Here is a 21,416-nt window from a genome sequence, read left to right on the forward strand (position 1 = left end):
ATAAAATAATACTTCAGTTAAGTGGGACACACTTTAGTGCACTAATTAACCTTGTTGTGCTTGACATAATTATTTGACTATTTTAGAACCAGAAGGGTGCATAATACACGGGAGGAGAGTTAAAGGTGTAATTGCCCCCTGGCTTTTATGACTTTGATTTTGGGCAACTATCTGAAGCCTCTTTGTTTTACCTGCAATTCCACATATAGCCACTAGGGAACACCAAGCACTTTAGGCACGATTTACAGTCAGAACTGATCCTTTCTAATTCCCTTTCTGGATTTTGTATCATCTTCTTCTAGGGGTAGTGTGCTATAGAACCCTAAATGGTACAGAATTAATGTATCCTGCCCTAAGTTTTTTGGTTTCTAGCACTTGGCTGGATTTGCCCACTGGGCTGGGTGTTTTAACAACAATCTTTTAAAAATAATAAATTGTTACTTACGACAATACAATATTTTGTTCCCTGCCATACGTGGTAAAGTACAAAGGCCATAACGCAATATTTAAGAAAGACTTTCTTTGAATCAAAGCTTTTAGCCCGCTTACATGTACAGTATAAAAGTGGATAAACTGCATGTTTGTTTACTTGAAGAAAGGACGTTAAACTCTTCATGGTCACTCTGTTTCATTTAAATATCACGCTGGTACCAACTACATAACATGCTGCTAAAACGGCAAACAATCCTGCATTATAATTAACATAAATTTAGCATTGGCACAACTTTCAAACCGGAATGTTCACAGCAATCATTCACTGACGGAGTCATGCTCTCAGTTGGATACACACGCATAGTGTTAAGTCCTCTATGGATGCTTTCATAGCTTTTTTTTTACTGTGTTAAACCCAGTTTTCGGTTAAGTAGGTGGATTGCAGATCGGCCGGCATGCCATTCTGGATTTGGCCATTATGAATTGTTTTATGAATTTAAAAGCTGACAATGAAAGCTTTATAGGAATTTCCTAATTAGAAGTAATCGTGTTGGTGAAGGCTCTAGTCTGATTTGAATACAAGGTATTCATCCTTTTTTAATAATACAGTTATAATTTGCTCATAGACACCACTAAGTTTTCTCTTCTCTTTGTTTCTCTTCTCACATTGCAGACTGAAAATGTTGACGTCTGTCTAAACTTCCTAGCAGCAAGAGGAATCAATGTGCAAGGTCTCTCTGCAGAAGGTAAGATAATATGCCTTGCTCCTGCATGATTCTCTGTTTATGTTGTCAAGAAAGGTAATAGAAAAAGCAGATCATCTTTTGAACTATTTGCCAATAAGGTAATCTTATGCTCCTAAACGCATCCAGGGAGCAATCAGGAATAGGAGTTGTGTATGAAAGCAGTGTATTATCAGAAGACTAAGTACCATTTAGTAGCCTAGCTTTGGCTGATGCTAAGATTTATAATAATAGTGGACTTTGCAAAGGTAGCCTTTTGTGTATTTTTAATCATGGACTTTTTTGATTTGTATGACAGTTTGGTATGTATCAACCATTTTTGGCTTGTAATTAGCAAGGTCTTGGGCTGAGGAGTTGGAACGGGAGGAAGCTGCTAGCAGAGAAACAAAACATGTTACTTGACAGCGGATAAGAGCCATTTGGCCCATCAAGTCTCGCCATTTTTCCGGATGTAGGACTTAAACCTTATTCAATTTTTGGTATTATCTTGAATTCTTTTCAAATGCCATGTGCCCTAGCATATAGACATGTGCCTATCCCATATTTAAATTCCCTCAAATTATTAGCCTCTACCACGTCTACCAGCAGGCTGTTCCACTTCTCTACAAACCCCATAGTGAAGTAAAACTTCCTTACATTACATCTAAGCCTCACACCCTCTAGTTTTATATTGTGCTGCCTTGTAACATTTCTCCTCCTTTAAATTAACTTCCCTTTTTTGTACTTTGTTTAATCCTTATATGTATTTAAACATTTCTATTTCCCTATCTCTCTCTTCCCTCTTTCATGCTATACATATTGAGATCCCTTAGTCTTACTGAGGTTACTAAAATAATGCAGCAATATAATAACAGAGCATGAATTTGTAATGTAACACATCCTTGGGTAAGCACAATGTCCTCTGCAGACACTCAGCCGTATGAGAGCATCTTTGAAGGTGGTGGCTCTTTCTGGTGTTTAAGAGCAACTGCATCTAGGACAAACGCTATCTTAAATGGATGAGCCGTTGAAAAGCAGGCATGGAAGGAATATATGCTTATTAGTGTTGTACCTGCCAAGGGTGTTATTTTTTTCCAGTTAATATGATTTCAAACCATGGATTCTGAGCAAGCACCTTTTTGCTGACCTAAGACATCTGGTTTCTTGATAGGAGAAGATGTACTCTTGAGTACAAGCGTGTCCACCAAGTGTTTCTTTAGAAACCATAGATCCTATTTGAAATGAAATATGTTCCCAGGAGATGTAACACATACACTATTTATTGTAGAACCTAATTAACTTCATGTGATCTTTTTTCTAAACAAAAGTGGTAGCAGCATTAGTTATCAGTGTTTTAGGCAATACTGACATTTGATCCAAGCTTTAAACTTTGGTTTATTTCTTTTAGGTTTATTTATCATTACAAATATCTGCTACAGTATTATTAAAAGCATGCCAGATATCCTATTCAGCCGTTTATCCATAGACTATATAACTAATTACTTCTGTACATTGTGTTCATTGTTATGTTTATCTTGAAAGCTGCTTACCTTGTTTTGAACTGTGAAATATTTTTCTTATTGGTCCGGAGAGAGATTAGTGCCTCGTAACTTTGGAGGTCTGGACACAGAACTCCATTATTTGGAGAAGTCTTGGATTTGACCTGCAAGTAATTTAACTCAGTTGGGGTCTTAGATATAAATAATGCAAATCATTTTTTAATAAATCCTACATGCATACAATGACCGCAATACTATGATCCTTGCATGACGACAGCTAAAATATTTTCATTTATAATGTATACAATATATATCATCCTTGACTCAACCAGTACAAATCAGTTTTCATGAATGAAGGAGAATAGTACTTTAAAGTATTTCAATCACAAAATAAGAAATATATACATAGTAAAAAAATCACCTTATACAGTATGTATACCACTTGGTTTTCTCTGGATATACAGGATTATTCCTCAACATCAAAGGGGAAGTCCAATGGAAAAATACAGTGCTCTATAGAATAATGTATGTTAGCATTGACAAAAATCTACTTTTATGTTATTTTGTTGTAATGAGTTTCATTTAGACTTGGAGACTACAATTGGTGGTCATGTGATATTCCAGGTGAATTTCTCTTCTCAAAGACCACTAAACTGATTTATGGCAATGCTAATAAAGTCCGATCTCCTGTAGACTTCTACTAGTCAGTGTCTGCTGGTGTGATTAAGACTGAGAATTTCTATTCCTTACTACAAGGCTTTATGGCAAAGAGTCAGGGTGTGTGTCTAGTAGATTGAGATAAAAAGAGAAAAGGAATGTGCTAATATACAGCTGCCTAAAAACATAATTTGAAAAAAAATAAAATATATATATATATATATATATATATATATATATATATAGTATTAAAACAAATTGCATGAGTTCCACTTTTATTTTTTCCTGGCCTTTTGTTATATTGTTGGTAAATGTTTTGGGCATCCTGGGTAAGGGCCTGAAGGAAAAAGGGAGACAATATAAGGATATCAAATTGATCTTCCCTGAGTTAAATAGTTAATATAAAAGTAAATATCACCATTACCTTTATTACTAAAGTAAGATTGCTAGTTCACTGCTATGGTGTTGATCTTTGAATGTGTCCCTAGAGTTGGTCAAGCAAATCTGCACTTATGTTTCTCTTAGGGTTTGTCAGTCTTACAGAGTTTCATGGAATTCTGGGTCTTCAGTCCATTGCTCCAAACTGAATTTACAAAATGATGAAATCGGTTTTCTCATATCCACATTTATAGTCTTTTTTAACCAGCATTGTAGTGTTACATAAAAACTGCTTAGAGAAAAAATAAAACTATTAGCCTTAACTATATTTTTCTTTATTTGAACCAATGCCATTAAGAACATACATTTTATTCATTGTGGTTGGTTGCTGAGCCAAATCAGGCTTTAAAGACTAAAGAGAAAAGAAAAAACAGGACATCCTTTCAGTGCATTAATATCATAAGCTTGCTTTTTAGTAAAATAATATTAACATCTGTTTCTTCCCTTAATTTGTTTGATGGTATCTCTCCTGGTTCTGGCTCTGTCTTCTCTTCAGCATGATGTGAAGCATTCTTCTCTTTTTTATAATTTTTTTTTTAGTTCAAAATGAATGAGAACAAAACCTTCAACTTCTAATGAAGAACTGCTTCCGAATAAATTTAGGGTCAAGCTCTTTTATATTCTTTCTTTTCTGTGTTTGGGATGTTCCTGGTTCTTTGTCATTTCTATTGGAGCTTTGCTGTTCCCCAATCCTTATGTAGACCTACTGTAAAATATGTTATTAGCGCTTCAGAAACCTAAATTGTTCAGTGTAGCCCTAGCTAAAAAAGTCACCTATTTTGACATTCATAAAATAATTTCTCTTCTTCTTTAAACAAAAATAGTTTTATTGTTGTGTTCACCTTAAGAGCCTTAAAAGATGTATGTTAAGAGAGCTTTCACAATGATTAAATGTCCCCAACTGCCTAACAGAAGTAAAGATCTGTTCAGGATTAATAATGTTTTGTTTCCAAAGTGATGTTTGGATAAGAATAGAAACCTCTGAATATCTTCACCCATCACATAGTGTAGGTCACATGTGGACAAGAAAAGTTCCCTAGAGGTCAGTACACAATATTGAAAAAGCACCACCATCATATGTATTATTATACACATCTAAATATAGAGTTAATTTAATGTATATTGCATTACTTACTCTGCTTTCAGTTTCTGTAAATCAGAATTAACTTTTATCCACGTATGAAGAGAATTGAATAAAAATTAACAAAAAAGCAATTGCATGTTTTACCTTGGATTTATCAAGGTGGCTTCGTCAACCCAGAGTGTCAGTAAAGTGTCAACTCAACATAGTTAGCCCCATGAAGGTGTGATTTCCCCATAGCCCGAGTCAGTTGTTGCTAGATTAAGAGTACTATCTACGCTTAATAGTCTGGGATATGAGCCTTTCATTTGCGATATCATATTTTATCATCAGATACTTAATCTTTCCATGTTAAGTGTGGTGTAATGGGCCATGTTGGCCCTTCTCAGAAGTAAAACTCATTGTGATCTTCGGATGTGGGAAAGGTCATTAACAGCAAGTTTAAAGCAATCTGTTACTTCTCAGCTGTGGTTATTTTCCAGAAAGTTTGTATAGTTGGTATCTTTTTATCAGCAACCTGCTAATGAATATTTGCCTTATGTTTGTTCTTAAAGTGTGTGTTCACGCCCTGTATATTGTATTAATCTTTATATTCTGTATATTATATTGTTCTAGTATATTATATATTAAAAATATCATATATGTTCGTTTTGATTGTCCCATGTACCGTGCTATGAATTCTGATGCCTTTTCACAAACAGCAAACATACTTTGGAATTTGCCAATTAGTTTTCTTATGTAATGAGAAATAAAAGAAATAAATGTTGTAAATATGCGAAAACTTGTGATCATGCTGGGTTGCTACCTTGCCCGTATTTATGTAAACACTACTAAGAATCCAGCTTGGGGCCATTGAGAATCCTATTTAAGCTATATATTGGCTGGTGATCTATTTAGGAAAAGGTGGCAACCTTATGGTTCTTTTATTGCAGGTATAATTCTTGACCATGTAGCGATACACGTTTCCCGTTGTCTTACAGAAATAAAGAATGGAAATCTGAAAGCCATTTTGGGGCTGTTTTTCAGTCTATCACGCTTCAAACAGCAACAGCATCAGCAGCAGCAGTATTATCAGTCATTGGTGGAGCTTCAGCAGCACGTCAGTCACTCCTCCACACCTGCAGAGGGCAGTCAGCCAAAAACGCAACAAGATATGCAGTCCAGGTACGGCTCTGTCTCACTTCTAGAAATGTCAGTGATGAATACAGTAATACTGGTTAACAAAAAATATAATTAAATGTAATGTGACGTAATGAAAACCTCCATCGCCGAAATAGAATCTAATGAAAAAGGACTTTGTGCCATTTGTTGATGATCTTAAGCAGCAGTGTGTAGCACCTAGTCTTGGATTATTCCTACGAGTTCCAAATATAGCTGACTTTGTGTTGGTGAAACAAAATTTGCTATTTTACTAATTTTTCTTTTTTTCCTCTTGGGTGATTCTTGTTTAATATATGGGAAAATACGATTAGGACATCCCCCTCGTGCTCTGTAACAGTAAGTTATAGGCCTCTAAACATCTGCTACAAAGTGTTCTACAATAAGCAGTTGAAGAAATAAACACTTCTTCCCTAAAAGTACACATATTTGAGAGCGTACTGAATTTTAATCCCCTAATAAACAAATGTGAAATGTGTGTTTCTAATGCCATGTTTAAAGGTTTATAGTTGACATTTCTTTTATCCCTTTTAATGTACCGTATTTGCTCGATTATAAGACGAGGTTTTTTCCAGAGCAAATGCTCTGAAAAATACCCCTCGTCTTCTAATCGGGGTCGTCTTCTAATCAGACCTCAAATAGAGTCTGATTAGGAGACTAAGATCCAGATCCCCCGCACCGCTGCAGGGGACCTGGATCCTCCTGTCTCACCCCCCCCCCCATCATACACACTTACCGGTGCTTCCTGCTGTATTGCCGGGGCAGCGGGTTGACGTCTACGCGATCCGCGTAGACAACGTCCGCTGCAGCCGGAAGGAGGTGTGGCTAGCAGCGGGGGTTGTCTGCGTCCGTCGCGTAGACCTTCCCCGACTGTCAGAGATCTCTGATCTCTGACAGCCGGGGAAAGTATACGCGACGGACGCATACAAACCCCCGCTGCCAACTCCACCTCCTTCCGGCTGCAGCAGAAGGCGACGTCAACCCGCTGCCCCGGCTGGAAGCACCGGTAAGAGAGGGCTGAGAGGGGAGAGAGGGGAGAGAGGAGAGAGGAGAGGGGAGGGGAGGGGGGGGAGAGAGTGTGTGTGTGTGTTAGTTAAATGGGGGCATAGGGCATTTCTGGAGTGGCGTTAAGGGGGCATTTAATAGAGCACTCTGCCTCCTGAAATGCCTTATACCTCCCTATATGCCACTCTGCCCCATAATATGCCTTTTAACCCCCTAAATGCCAGAGTGGCATATAGGGGTATAAGGCATTTCTGGAGGCAGAGTGCTCTATACAATGCCTTTTAACTCCCTTAATGCCACTCTGCCTCCTGAAATGCCTTATACCTCCCTATATGCCACTCTGCCCCATAATATGCATTTTAACCCCCTAAATGCCAGAATGGGATATAGGGGTATAAGGCATTTCTGGAGGCAGAGTGGCATATAGGGGGTCAAAAGGCATACCATGGGGCACAGTGGCATATAGAGGGTTAAAAGGCATATCATGGGCCACAGTGCCATATTGGTGTGGCAAGCCTGGGGGCAGATGTGCGTAACTGGGGGACAGGCTGGAAAATACAAGAAATAAAAACAAAAAAAATATTTTTCTCAATCATAGCTTTTATTAAAAAAAATAGTTTACATGAATTAACATTTACTGGTAAAACTTTTTTCCTTTAGGGTCGTCTTATATTCAGGCTTTTTCTTTTTTCCTAAGTTAATATTCAGATTTTGGGGGGTCGTCTTATAATCAGGGTCGTCTTATAATCGAGCAAATACGGTAATTTAAATCATTAGCTACACCACATTATCCAAGTGATAAAAATTGTGAAGGCCCTTCCGTGCATATTCTTTTGAGACATTTGCCAGCCCTGTGAGCAATCAGATGCACATATGAAAAGAGTTAAGGATTCAGATGGGAGAGATCATCTTATTTAACATTTGTGACTTATTATAACAAAAACATTGTTGTGGCAATTCACTCTGTGAAAAAAAAGCAATTACAATTTAATGACACCTTCTGTACGTTTCTTGGTACTGCCGAGTAAAATGGATAGAGGGGGGAGAACTGCAATTACAGAAAAAAACATTAAACATTACAGTTTAAAAATTCCATAGACATAATTGGGTTGTCAAAAAGGTACCAGGTCACCTAAACATGTGTTTAGGTTTGTACGTGAATCTATTCCATTCTTGCTGTGTTAAGTAGCCTGATTTGTGTGATATTACTAATTTCATCATTTTAATATCACATGAGCCTGCATAAAAAAAGTCAAAGCCTGCATTAAAAATATTGACCCAAAAATAGTTTGAATGCAATTCATAATGTCGTTGGCAGTTTTTCTAAATTAAATGTTAGGTAACAATATTTATGGAATGCGAATATGCCTGGTTTACTCAATGTATATTTTTTAATTGATGGAATGAAGCAATAGACAATATATAATGCAGATTAAATATAAAAATGATGTGTTAAATATAACATTTCTTCAGTGCCATAAAGGATTACCTAAATGTTTTGATATCATTGTCATAGAGTTTTTCCAAAAAGCCTTTTACATTTCTTTTTGTTTTGTTAATGTATACAAAAACGTCAACGGTGAAAAGTAGGAAATTGAGTGTTCCTTATTTCTGTTGCGCAATAATGGGTTTACTACTCATTAAGGACAATGTAAGAAATATGTATTAGCTTTCTCAAAATGCTAAATATATATATATATTTTTTTTTATGGCAGTAATTTCATTAGTAGTGGTACACAGTTTGAAATATTTCTTCCGGGCAGGGTGAGACTGGGTGCTATAAAGACCCTTTACTTGTTCAGAGGTATTCATCATTCCTGTACATGTTCTGGAAACTATGCATCTTGATACTGAACAGCAATCCTGGAAGGTGCTGAGAGAACGTGCATTAACATTCTCACAATTTAGTATGGTTGATAGGATATCTTCTTTGCTGATAAGGAAACTAATGGATGTTTCTTGTTTGATCTCTCCTCAGTATGTGTGTAATGTATCTATGTGTATGTATGTATATATATATATATATCTCGTTTTTTTTACATGCAATTAAAATGATTTAATTGAAGGTAACCTAGAAGTCTTTAGATATATATGAGAATTCTCAGCTGATTAATGTAAAGTTGCTTTTTTAGATCCCTTTTGTCAATTTTCTAAAGCTGGGGGGATATCCTGTTTCATTTAGTCTTGTATTTTTAGGTAAATATCAATTATTATAGCTGATATGTTGTATGACTGTTTTATCATGTCACATATGTGCATTGCTTTCAGTTACATTCCAAATGTGTAGTTTTGCATTGTCATTACATCTGTGTATTACACGGCATTGATTAGTGATGTGGTTTAACTGTGTTTTTCTGTCGTGCATGCTTATCATACATTTTTCCATTTAATTTCTCTGTTTCTTCTCACACAGTCTGACAGCCAGATATGCAACTCAGTCTAATCACAGTGGAATTGCAACCAGTCAAAAAAAGGCTACTAGGTCAGTTGACAACTCAAATTTATTGTGTGCTAGTGATACACAACTTTAAGCCATGTACACTGCTGTCCTATTTCGTAGACATAGCCAGACATTAAGCAATCCATAATCCTTTCAGAAACGCAACATTTACAGGATACCATTTAGCTGCCAGACAGACGCTTAAAAAAACAAAAACCTTAAAAAATAGGAAATAGTGATATTTTTAAAAATCGGATATGTAAAATGTTTTAGTATCAGTTAAATTAATCCTCATTTTAGGTAAATATTTTTTTTAGATGTTGCAATTGAGCAATTTATAGATGTGCAACAATGATTTCTGCCGCCAGTTCAAACACACATGCCACGTGTCCTGATGCAAGAGTAAAGAAGTCCCATATGAAGCAGTATTTTCATCATGTACGAAAATGGCAGGGGTCAGAAACCCTAAAATAACAGAATGATTTATAGCAGGCAGCTGGCATTCAGTCGCACGGGGTTTCACTGCAGTCCATTCCCTAAACAACCAAAATAGATTAGACTACATTGTGATATATAGTACAGTACACAGTGAGCATTATATCTTGCTGTGATATTTAGGTTAAAAGGGGTGAGAATTATTTTCATTATCAATGTATTTATCAACTCATCACTGGACGTTGTCTACCGGTTGGCTTAGAATCCCAACAGAGAACGGTTCTGTTTTTACCTAGGGCTTGCTTTTGGTATGTTTTGCATCTATTTTGCGTTCTGTATTACTGTTTCCAGTTCATTAATTCTGTCAGTTTACTATCATACATTTAACATGCAGTTTATTTACACCCTTGCGGTCTTATAATACCTTCACTCCATGTTCACAAACATCATTCACTTTATATAGCTTATTATTCATCACTTCCATAACATAATAGGAAAAGCATTTAATAATTTGAATTAGGTTAATATTTTAATAATGATAAAAAATAACAGGTTTTATTTAAAATGCCAAGAGAAAGTAGGTGTATGTACATAATGGTATTAACAGACATACCATCCGCAGGGCCCCAAATATTTAAATATATGATTGGTATTTTCTTACTTTCCAGGTATTCTGATTGCACACATATGCTAAGCATTGTGTGTTTGAAATACATTACCTCATTTTCCCAGAAGTTTTTTTTCTAAATTACTAAAGTGTCATAGGGGTGAACAATTTATTGCAGAGCACTTAAAGAGGGCATTAAAACATGCAGTCTACTGGTAACTTTTACATGCCCCCTCATAGGGGTTATGATGCTATTTTTTAATATTTTTTTTTTTTTACTTGTATTAAAACAATCTTGCTCAAGTAATAACAGATAAAGGACCATAGAGGGAATTCTGCATTTCTACCATTAGCCTTTAAAAATCTCATAAATGTACAGAAATAAGCAGGACCATTTAGAAGAAGAACATTAATAATTATATTCAGTTCTTATGCAGAACCTGTACACATTACAAAAAGCTCTGTTAAGTATAAGATCAGTATGTTAAACAATATGGAATGATTTTGTGATATATATATATTGCATACTTTCATACTGTATAGTTTGTTAGTAGTGCAGTACACTTCCTATTGTAAACATCCACAAGCTAGTGGTATTACACAAGACGTTGGGCCCATCGGCATTCTGTGTTTAGGGGCCCTTCCCACATATGTATCCTGCTTTGGATTTAACTTGCAGAATAACTTGTAGAATATGTTATTGAAAGCGTGAGTTTGTGCGCACCTATGTGCACTTATATCATGCTACAAATAATCTATAAGTGTTGTGGGTCCCCCTGTTGTGTTGCATCTCTGTCAAAACCAAAACCTGTGCCAAGAGAAGAAAGCAGAGCGGTGGATTACAGAACACTAGGGTTGCCACCTGGTCGGTATTTCACTGGTACAGCCGGTATTTAGAGCAACCTTTTTTGCAGGGCAGAACGGCAGGGTGATTGGCTGGAGGGGGAGCACCCATTAGAGCGCTCCCCCTTCTGCCGCTCTGTCTTTAGCGCAGCGCTACGTGCCGCGACGGCGTGATTGGTGGAGGCTGAGCGCTGGGGGGAAGTGATGTTTAATTTCATGACGTCACTTCCCCCAGCGATCTGGAGTCTGGCAGCATCCGCACTGATAAAAGTAAACTAAGGCAGGTGCACATTATGTTTCTGCGACAAGAAATATTGGGGGGGGGGGTAGGTGTACATTATTATCCTGTGACAGGAAATATTGGGGGGGAGGGAAGGCAGGTGCACATTATGTTTCTGCGACAAGAAATATTGGGGGGGAGGGAAGGTAGGTGCACATTATGATTCTGTGACAGGAAATATTGGGGGGAGGGAAGGTAGGTGCACATTATGTTTCAGTGACAAGAAATATTGGGGGGGAGGGAAGGTAGGTGCACATTATTATCCTGTGACAGGAACTATTGGGGGGGAGGGAAGGTAGGTGCACATTATGTTTCAGTGACAAGAAATATTTTTTTCGGGGGGAAGGTAGGTGCACATTATGTTTCTGTGACAGGAAATATTTTTTTGGGGGGGTAGGTGCACATTATGTTTCTGCGACAAGAAATATTGGGGGCGAGGGAAGGTAGGTGCACATTATGTTTCAGTGACAAGAAATATTTTTTTCGGGGGGAAGGTAGGTGCACATTATGTTTCTGTGACAGGAAATATTGGGGGGGAGGGAAGGTAGGTGCACATTATGTTTCTGTGACAGGAAATATTGGGGGTGAGGGAAGGTAGGTGCACATGATTCTGTGACAGGAAATATTGGGGGGGAAGGGAGGTGCACGTTATGTTTCTGTGACAGGAAATATTTTTTGTGGGGGGAGGTAGGTGAACATTATGTTTCTGTGACAGGAAATATTGGGGGGGTAGGTGCACATTATGTTTCTGTGACAGGAAATATTTGGGGGGGAGGTAGGTGCACAATATGTTTCTGTGACAGGAAATATTTGGGGGGGAGGTAGGTGCACATTATGTTTCTGTGATGTCATGCATAAAAAAATAATTATGCAAATTAGCATGGCCGGTATTTTTACGCAAGAAAGGTGGCAACCCTACAGGCCACTGATTCACCAACATTTATACCTGGGAACTTCTCAGCAATAATGCCATATTTAAGAGCCAGAGCTGAGGGAAGGCCAGCTGTGGGATTGGGGTATAGCCAAGGGTATGTGCAAAGGGCTATGGGCAGAAACCAATATTTAATACCTCTCCTTCCACAAAGAAATACAACTACTAATAAATAAGCTTCCATTACTGGGGCTCCTAGATGACATCTACATGGCAACCTTCAATGGGCAAACACATTAACTAAGCTGGGGAACATTTGTGAGTATATATTTTAAATATAGACAGTTATATTAAAGCAAAAAATACTGTGTTTTAAAATGGATTTTTAGTATATATTAAAAGTGTTATGATTTTTGAATATATCCAAAGCAATTGTACCAACTGCAAAAAAGGTTATGGAAAAAGGAAGGTGGTAGTTCTTCATTAACTATTGGTCTTACAATGACTGTAGCCAAAACTCTCTTTCAATGCTTTGTGTTTTCAATGTATATGAAAGCAAGAAATATGTGAAACAGGAAAAAAGGTCTAATTATTAATTATGTTTAAAGTTACTAGGTCTTTTTTCGTCAATATTTGCCATCCATCTGCCAACAAAGTATCACTTAAAGCAGCATTTTTCAGCAAGGCCTCCCAAAAGCAACTATTTCCCTCGTTAACAATATTAATTTATAACATTATTCCTGAAACAACACCATGTGCCCCGGGTTGTACAAATGTTATATTCTCAGAAACTCTGCAATAAACAAATTTTCATTATTTCTCTAGTAGCTTGTAATGTAATAATAATAACTATTAAAATAATAGCCTGTCATAATACACTTTCCCTTAAAGGAATCTCTGAGATCTGATTCTCCAACTTTTAAAATTGGAATGTTGAACCATTCCAGTTTAATATTAACTGTGAAGGGCGACCCATACATTTGCGCAATTGACCGAAGCCTTTTCCAGTATATACCTGTGGTGAATGATTAAATACCCAAAGTCAGCAGTGGTGCAAACACAGAGAGCAACGGTCTGCACAACACAGGTAACCCAATACAGCAACTTCCATATATATTTAATACACATATTTAATATATACATACTTAATATTTGCTTTCCTTATTGTATATGTTTGTGCATTACAAATTCTGAGTATTTCTTTTTCCTGATTAGTTAACATATATATATATATATATATATATATATATACACACACGGTATATGTATTCCTACATCGACAGATTCATATCATTTTAAATTATCAGCTGTGATATTATTCATCATTAATAACTGTTACAGAAGTTAAAACCTCTGTAGCCCCTTTAGATTTTTGTGGTGTCGGTTTGCAAATGTCTGGGGGGGATTTTGTAAAATCTCCCCATATACATTTACCGTTTTCCTCACACACAGCTAAATGCAATGCAGGAGATGGGTTCAGTCGAACACATATCCTTGCATGTGATATGTGATGTACATGCCATTCAGTGGCAACAAATGTCGGGCCAAGGAGGAAGAAGGCAGCTACTGCAGCATGGCTGCAATATCTGTGTCTGTAAATGTTTTTTTTTCTTTTTCATTTTTGAAGAATGCATATTAAAGTACCCACATCGTACTTTAATATGCATTCTTCTTTAGAGGGGCTGCCTGGGATATTAGACTGTCCCTTTTACTGGCAGTGTGCTGGCTACATCAAAAGTAACCGTTTGGGTCACAGTTCATGTGTTTTACAACTTACAGGATATACATCATGAGCCTTAAAAACAGTCCCTGTATGGTGTAATGCAAACAGCATTGTCTACAACATCTGTTCATCTGTAAACAGACATGCAACCTGTCATCACTTCTGGAATTGGCAGGCCATGCAAGGCTGTGAGTTTACAGGAGATAGACCCTCTTCTCTGTCTGCGCCAATGTGTTTCGCTGTGTGTTCATCTTATTGTCAAATTTGTATATAGTGAATGTTAATGTTATTGGTTGTTTTCACTCTTCTCTAATGTAATAGCGACTGAGCTTGCTGGTATTCTAAAAATCAAACATAATGTGATACAGGCTGTGCTATGCTGTGACCACCAAATTTAGAAACAACCATGACTGTGTTTTACTATAAACATTAACAAACTTTGCCCCTTTAAAACTACATTGCTTGATTCCATATTGTAAACTGTGGTTTTTGGCGTGAACCCTCTACCCATCCATTATAATACTTGGTTCTGATACATTGGGTCATTCAATTTTCTTTGTATTATGGGTCATGCCCTTGGCCCCTCTACCTTAGGCTACAGAAACTATGGTTTTAGGGTATATTCAAGATTACAGGTAATCTTTAGTATAATGGCACACAATTATCAGAACACTTTCTTTAACGTAGTTTGTACAAGATTCCTGTCCTAAGTCAGGACATTTCTGATGTTAGATTTCTGAACTGTCTCAGATGGTTAGTGACAACTTTGGAAAGACCTAAATTGTAATCAATATCAGTTTCTATCTATAATCCACAAACGCCCTCGTTAATATAGCTGGGAACTCTCCAGGTTTGACCTGTAGAATTTGAGTGAAGCACTGCCTCCCTGGGTGCCTCCCAGTAACTTTCCTCTATCTCTGGACAGGAAAGTGGTGTTTGGCCATGTCCATTCCCTAATTGCTTCCCCCCTACTCTATGGGGCTAGGCCCGCCCCATTAAGACCTAGCCTGCCTCCCGCAATTAAAGCTAGCCACACCTTCCACTCACAGCTAGCCCTGCCCCCTCATGAAACCCCTCCCCTGAAGAGGGAGAGCTCCGAGCAGCCTACCTTGGAAAGTTCCTAGGTATGCTAGTTATGTAGGAATCTCGCATTGTTATGAATATATTGCCATAATGAATGCTGTTCATTCTTTCCTGGTACTTTTGTTTCGAGCATAATTTACATAGTTGCGACACACCAAGCTTCCTCTTGCACCAAGCCAAATGCCATGTTAACAGAAGAGGCATTGAATGTTTCAAATGTAGTTTAAATTCAATAATTCAGTAGCATACGCAATCCTCTTCATAACATCTAAGATGTTGAAAGAGGGTGAAGCTGAGCTACAATAGTTCTTTCATTAAAATGAATTTAATTAAAAAATGAGCTAACCAAAACTGATAGCTCTTCTGTAATAGGAAGAAGTTCAGGACTTCCTAAGTATGCTTTATCTGATACGTTTTCATTCCAATCTTGTAATTGAGTGATTTTATGGTATGCATTTCTTTGTTTATCTAGTTTCTGGGTAATTTGTGAATAAACCGTAGGACAAACGGTCCATAAAACGAGCAAAATTATTTTCAGGTAGCTGGTTTAGTTACATTTTAGCGTCTCTCTTCCAGAAGCCTTTCATGGTTTAATATTTTACTTAGATTTTCCATTACAGAACTTTCCCACAGTGCAATCGAAAAAAAAAATGGTGTCATTGATTCTGCAGCCTGTCTTTTAATTTGCAGCTTGTTACTAAGTGTGGGTATAGGTCAAGGCTCTTGTGCCCACAGAACTTTTGTGGCTGGAGAAATTTCGTTTTTTGTCTGGCTCTCGATCTCAGAAAAACGGGATGTGAGGGGTGGAAGCAGAGATATAGTTATCGTGTGGGTACGGTTGACTTGCTTACTCAAACTTTATCCATGGCACAAATTACCTCATATACAGTGGCGAGAAGTGAGAACTGGTTTTCTACTCTCAACCTCAGGCATGCGACTTAACTCATTGTGTGCCAAAAGGTTAAATATCTTCTGATTCTCACAAAATTAAGTAATTGTATATATTTGGCTTACAGCACCACATATTTAAAGTATTATACATGTAAGGCTGAATATATTAGTGTTTTTTTAAAGGCTAGACTAATGACTGTTAAGACCATGATTTCAAATTGACCCCTTCTGTTCCAGACCTTGGAGATCTGTAATTCCCATAATGTATTGTGTAGAATTATGTAGGACTTAGCACCGTTTACAGTGGAATACAACTGAGGTCAAATAGAACAGCATTAAACTAACTCTTTTACTATTAGTTGACTTCTGATGGCCAAATGCCCAGAACTTTCACCATGATGGTGTATAAATACATATACAGCATGCGGACTGACATGCAATCCTATTAAAGCAGTATGTGAATTAAGTAAAGGGATATTTTCCTGCTGCAGTTAATGTGATCATTAAAATGGTTAAGTACTACTCTAAACATCAGATAAAAGCAAGTCAACAGTTAGAGGTTGGCAATCTAGGGCACCTTCTCTATACCACACAGTTTCTTTAGCATCTGACATATGTGGCATGAATCTGACGACAATAAAATGTGAGAAGAGAAAATTTTGAGCTAACACCCCCATAACTGATCAGGTCACAGATAATGAACCATCACTTGGAGTTGACTTAGGTACCTCATTGATTACTGATGCCTTATGCACGCTTAGGTGTAACACTGACTATTCTTAACTGGTTTCCAGGGAAAGACACTGATGTTTTGTCAGGTTTGTCAACTTGACGATCAGCAAAGATGCCGCTAGAATAGGTTGATGTCTTCTAAACTGTATTTTGTTATGATAGAGTGCTCCCTATGGGTAAATGTTTATATTCATAACTGGAAACTTGATGAGTTTGATCCAAAGTCTCTGGAAGAGGCAATCTCTGGGGCATAGAAGCAGCATTGGGTGGCACAACTCCCCACCCAGGTTCTGCTCACTTTCTATAATATAGATGTGGCTAACCATGTTCCCTTGAATGAAGTGGTATCCACAGAATAAGGGGGTTCCAGGTTGCCCTCCCTGGGAAGTTCTCTCGTATGTGTATATTTCTTAAGCTAATTATTATTAGCAGTAGTAAATCATTTCTACGCCAGTAGGGTCTAAAGTACCAGCTTGTAGCATTATTAAAGCAGAATGGTGTTTAACTTGGTGAGAGAAAGTTACTCACATTTTTGGTAGATTTGGTAGATTATTGAGCTCTTGTATTTTAATTCAATTTGGTTTGCAGTCTCTTTGTGCTTGTAACCTCACATCAATAAGTTTAATATAAACAACAGAATTTGTGCATACAATCAATTTGTCTTATTATCTCCTCTATATAATATGAATTCATTCTGTGGCTACGATCCTTAATCCACTGTTGTATTAACCATATTCATTTTATGTTCAAGTGATCAGAAAATGGACTGATCGGTAATATTTCTGTACTGTTAAATATACTACATTTTTCCAATACTATGCGTGCCCCGACAATCTCTTGTTTTGGAATATAACATTATGTTGTGTTTGCGGCTCTAGACTTCCAGGACCTTCCAGGGTGCCAGCTGCGGGCAGCAGTACCAAGGGTCAGGGAACAGCTAATTTAAATCGAAGAAGTCAGAGCTTTAATAGCATCGACAAAAATAAACCACCTCATTATGCAAATGGAAATGAAAAAGGTATGATGACACCAACGTAAAACAAGAAATTGCGTACCTTAAATATGAGAAATAACAGGCATGTTGACAAAGGATATGAGCTTATGCACTGGTATATGCGTGTATGTATGTGTGATCTATCTATCTATCTATCTATCTATCTATCTATCTATCTATCTATCTATCCAATTGTTTGAAAAAGTAAGTACACCCTCTTTGAATTCTATGGTTTTTACATACCAGAACATAATAACAATTACATGTTCCTTACTAGGTCTAAAAATTAGGTGGATTCAACCTCAACAACACATGATAAATTACACTATGTCATGATTTATTCAATAAGACAGATATGATGTTTAGATTTGCCATTGGGAGGCAAAGTTAGTAATTTCAATACATTTTTACTTTGCACTTGTTAGTATTCAGTGTCCACAAGATGGGGACAGTGCTTGCTTTATACATTTTTGCTTCACTCTCTGCTTGTCTTACATGAATGTCTTAAGCTTACACAATGTGACTCGAAGAATCTCATTAAACTATATAATTTGTATATATAGTGTATGTTATATATGTATGTATTTACATGTGAAAAGACGTTCGGATGCTCTAGGCCTAGAGTCTACTGCTCCCCATTACAATAAAACAGAAAAAAGATTTTGGATGGGAGGCTGAAATTGTGTGGAACATAGTCAGATATTAAGCTTTTATATGGATTTGCAGTGAAAATCCTGGAGTGAAACCAAAGATTTGTTTTTGGGGTCCTACAAGATCTGGCCCTCCTTCAGGCTTTAACAGTGGAAGGAAGGAGCTGTATATCCTTACATGAAGAGTGCAGCCCCAGAAGATGAAAAGATCTGGTTCGCACTGTGGTCTTGCCACTTTGAGTCATCTGCACCTTTTTTCACATGATGACAGGCTTACTGGAAAAGAAAATGCAGCTAATATTAAGCTGAACCCCCTTTAGCAACTTTGGGACATCCTAAAAACGGAATATAGGCATATACACTATATGGCCAAAAATGACTTTGATGTCATTGCATTCTAAATACATAGATGTTAATATGAAGTGTGTCCCCTCTTTGCAGCTGCTAATATAGTAGGTATGTGCCCAGTCCCCACCATGACCACTAAAGATCTCAAAATAAAACCTACAGACTCTATCCCAGATATAGGAAATGATATCAAACTAATAATCCCAGTATTTGTGTAGTGTAAAACAAATGCCAGTAGATACTGTGTAAGAGCTAAGAAAATGTGCATGAAGTACAGACAGGGTTTCATTTTTAAGAATGGAGAGCACATTCTTTAGTGAGGGGCTCATTGTGGATTTTTCCACCTAATGGTTAAAGTTTTTTACTGCAAGGATCATGTGCAGACAGAGTCAAACTGTAAAATATTATTTACATGTACATCTCTGGATTTTAGATACCTCTCTCTTCTTAAAACTAACTGGTTTGAGCTCTCATCCAGGTAGTAATAGGTAAAATTGTATACATAAGTGTTATTCTGGTGACATCCTTGTGCCAAACATAATATGTTTTCTATCTTTTTTATAGAATCACCTAAAGGCCCCCAGCAGCCAGCAGGCATGAATGGAAATGTGCAATACCCCACAAGCTCTGGTCAGCAAGTGGTCTCTGCCATACCCTCTCCAAGTGCAAGTAAGCCTTGGCGCAGCAAATCCATGAATGTTAAGCACAGTGCCACTAATACCATGTTATCTGTAAAGCAGCCCAGCCCCGCAACCTCACCCACACCATCTTCAGACAGATTAAAGCCACCTCTATCAGAAGGAGTTAAAACATCATCATCGGGGCAAAAATCAATGCTTGAAAAATTTAAACTGGTCAACACTAGGGTCGCTTTGAGATCCCAGTCTTCATCCAATGAGGTCATTAAAGAGGACGAGGCCTTATTAGAATGTGGGGAAAATGAAGATGGTTCAACATTTAGCAGCCCTAAAGTGTCACCCAAATTGACTCCCCCCAAAGCCGGAAGCAAAAGTATCAGCAATAAAAAGTGTTTGCCCCAACCGAAAGAAAAAGAAGACAAAAGCAAAGACAAAAGCAAATCAAACAGTGAAAAATCTGCTAAAGAAGAAAAAGAACAGACCTCTGAAGGATCAAAAAAGAGTTCAAAAATTGCAAGCTTGATTCCCAAAGGAAATAAATCTGTCGCGGTTAAAAAGGAAAGTTTGATACCTTTATCTAGTGGGATACCAAAACCTGGATCAAAAGTGCCTGCAGCAAAGCAGACCACCCCTCCAGGTCCTGCAGTTGCAAAAGAGCCAGAAAAAAATAGGACTACAAAAGGGAGCCAGACCCAGTCACCGCAAAAAAATATGTCATGTGAGAAAGCAAGTACGCCATCAGAAGCAAAGGTACCCACTTCGTCCACAATCCATCCTGCCTCAACAGGCACAGCTGGTGCTAGTGTCCAGTTCACAGGGAATGGAGCTGTTCAGCTCCCTCAACAGCAGTACACACACCCCAATACTGCTACCGTGGCACCTTTCATCTACAGGTAAACAAACCGGTCTTGTTATACTTGTAGACTGTAAGTCTTCGCTTGTGTTGATGTAAATCATCCCATTATCAGAAAAACTTAGTTGATGTTGTCTCTAAATCCCTTCCACCGTACCCTTGTATTTATTTCAATCGGTATTACGGTATGAGTGACCGAATCTGTTTTGTTACTGACAGAAATAGTATGAAACAATTATCAGTATACCATAGGATGTGAAAATGTCACTATGCTTGTCTTTAGGAAGCATCTTGTTTGTCCTTGACCATGCTTTTGTGCACACAGTAAAAAATGGCAACTGGTGCAGGTTAATTAACGAATGATGCTGACCAGCACCAGCATATACTTTGTAAATCATAATTTATTACATTATTTTTATAACCATTAATAATTTAGAGCCGGAGGTGCCATATGTAGTCTTTTTAACTCCATCTAATAGTTTCTATGTGTTTGCGCACATCACCAAGCTTACTGTATCTGGGTGAAATGACTGCACGGTTTACGCTGGCAGTCACAATACATGTGGGAGAACTCTTGCTAATCCTCTGGCAGCTGATTAAGCTGTCCAGTCCATCATCATTAAAAGGTTGCAGGGATTGTCAGACATGCAAGTAATTCCTTGTTCCAAAAATTACATTTCGTATTAATATGCAGGATTTGAAATGCCAACATCTTAAAGGCTTCCACTACTGAGCTTTGCTCTTTTATGGTAAACATTTATCTGCATGAGCTGATTATGAACATTATAACAGACATTAAAGAGAGCAATCATGTTCAAGTGGTTTGGTGCTTTTGTGAGATAACAGTGTAATCTCCAGAGTCTTGTATCTCTTCTAATAACAGTACTTCCCTTCTGCATTATTTATGACAACATCCCTACAAATTCATTTTCTTGCCTTTTTTTTCCACAACCACAATCAAAACACGATTATTAATGTAACGCTTTAATTCATAGACATTTTATTTTATGTTATCCTAAGATTGTATGAAACTGAC

General features: G+C 37.4%; 1 protein-coding gene across 5 annotated transcripts in view; it reads left to right on the forward strand.

The window, feature by feature from the left end:
• Positions 1 to 21,416, forward strand: part of LOC149302740 (neuron navigator 3-like) — a 251,034-nt gene that overhangs the window by 140,148 nt on the left and 89,470 nt on the right. For 3 of the 5 annotated variants that reach the window (XM_089482187.1, XM_089482184.1, XM_089482186.1), the window contains exons 4-8: positions 1,106 to 1,178; positions 5,810 to 5,993; positions 9,406 to 9,474; positions 17,776 to 17,915; positions 19,454 to 20,420. In XM_089482187.1, coding sequence (XP_089338313.1) covers positions 1,106 to 1,178; positions 5,810 to 5,993; positions 9,406 to 9,474; positions 17,776 to 17,915; positions 19,454 to 20,420 — 1,433 coding nt within the window. Of the gene's footprint in view, positions 1 to 1,105; positions 1,179 to 5,809; positions 5,994 to 9,405; positions 9,475 to 17,775; positions 17,916 to 18,994; positions 18,998 to 19,453; positions 20,421 to 21,416 lie in introns of all 5 variants that reach the window. The other 2 variants (XM_089482183.1, XM_089482185.1) reach the window with 1 other exon arrangement.

Source organism: Sceloporus occidentalis, unplaced genomic scaffold (genome assembly GCF_023333645.1).
Source record: "Sceloporus occidentalis isolate IW3139 unplaced genomic scaffold, rSceOcc1.0.p SCAF_17, whole genome shotgun sequence".
NCBI classification, from domain to species: domain Eukaryota; kingdom Metazoa; phylum Chordata; class Lepidosauria; order Squamata; family Phrynosomatidae; genus Sceloporus; species Sceloporus occidentalis.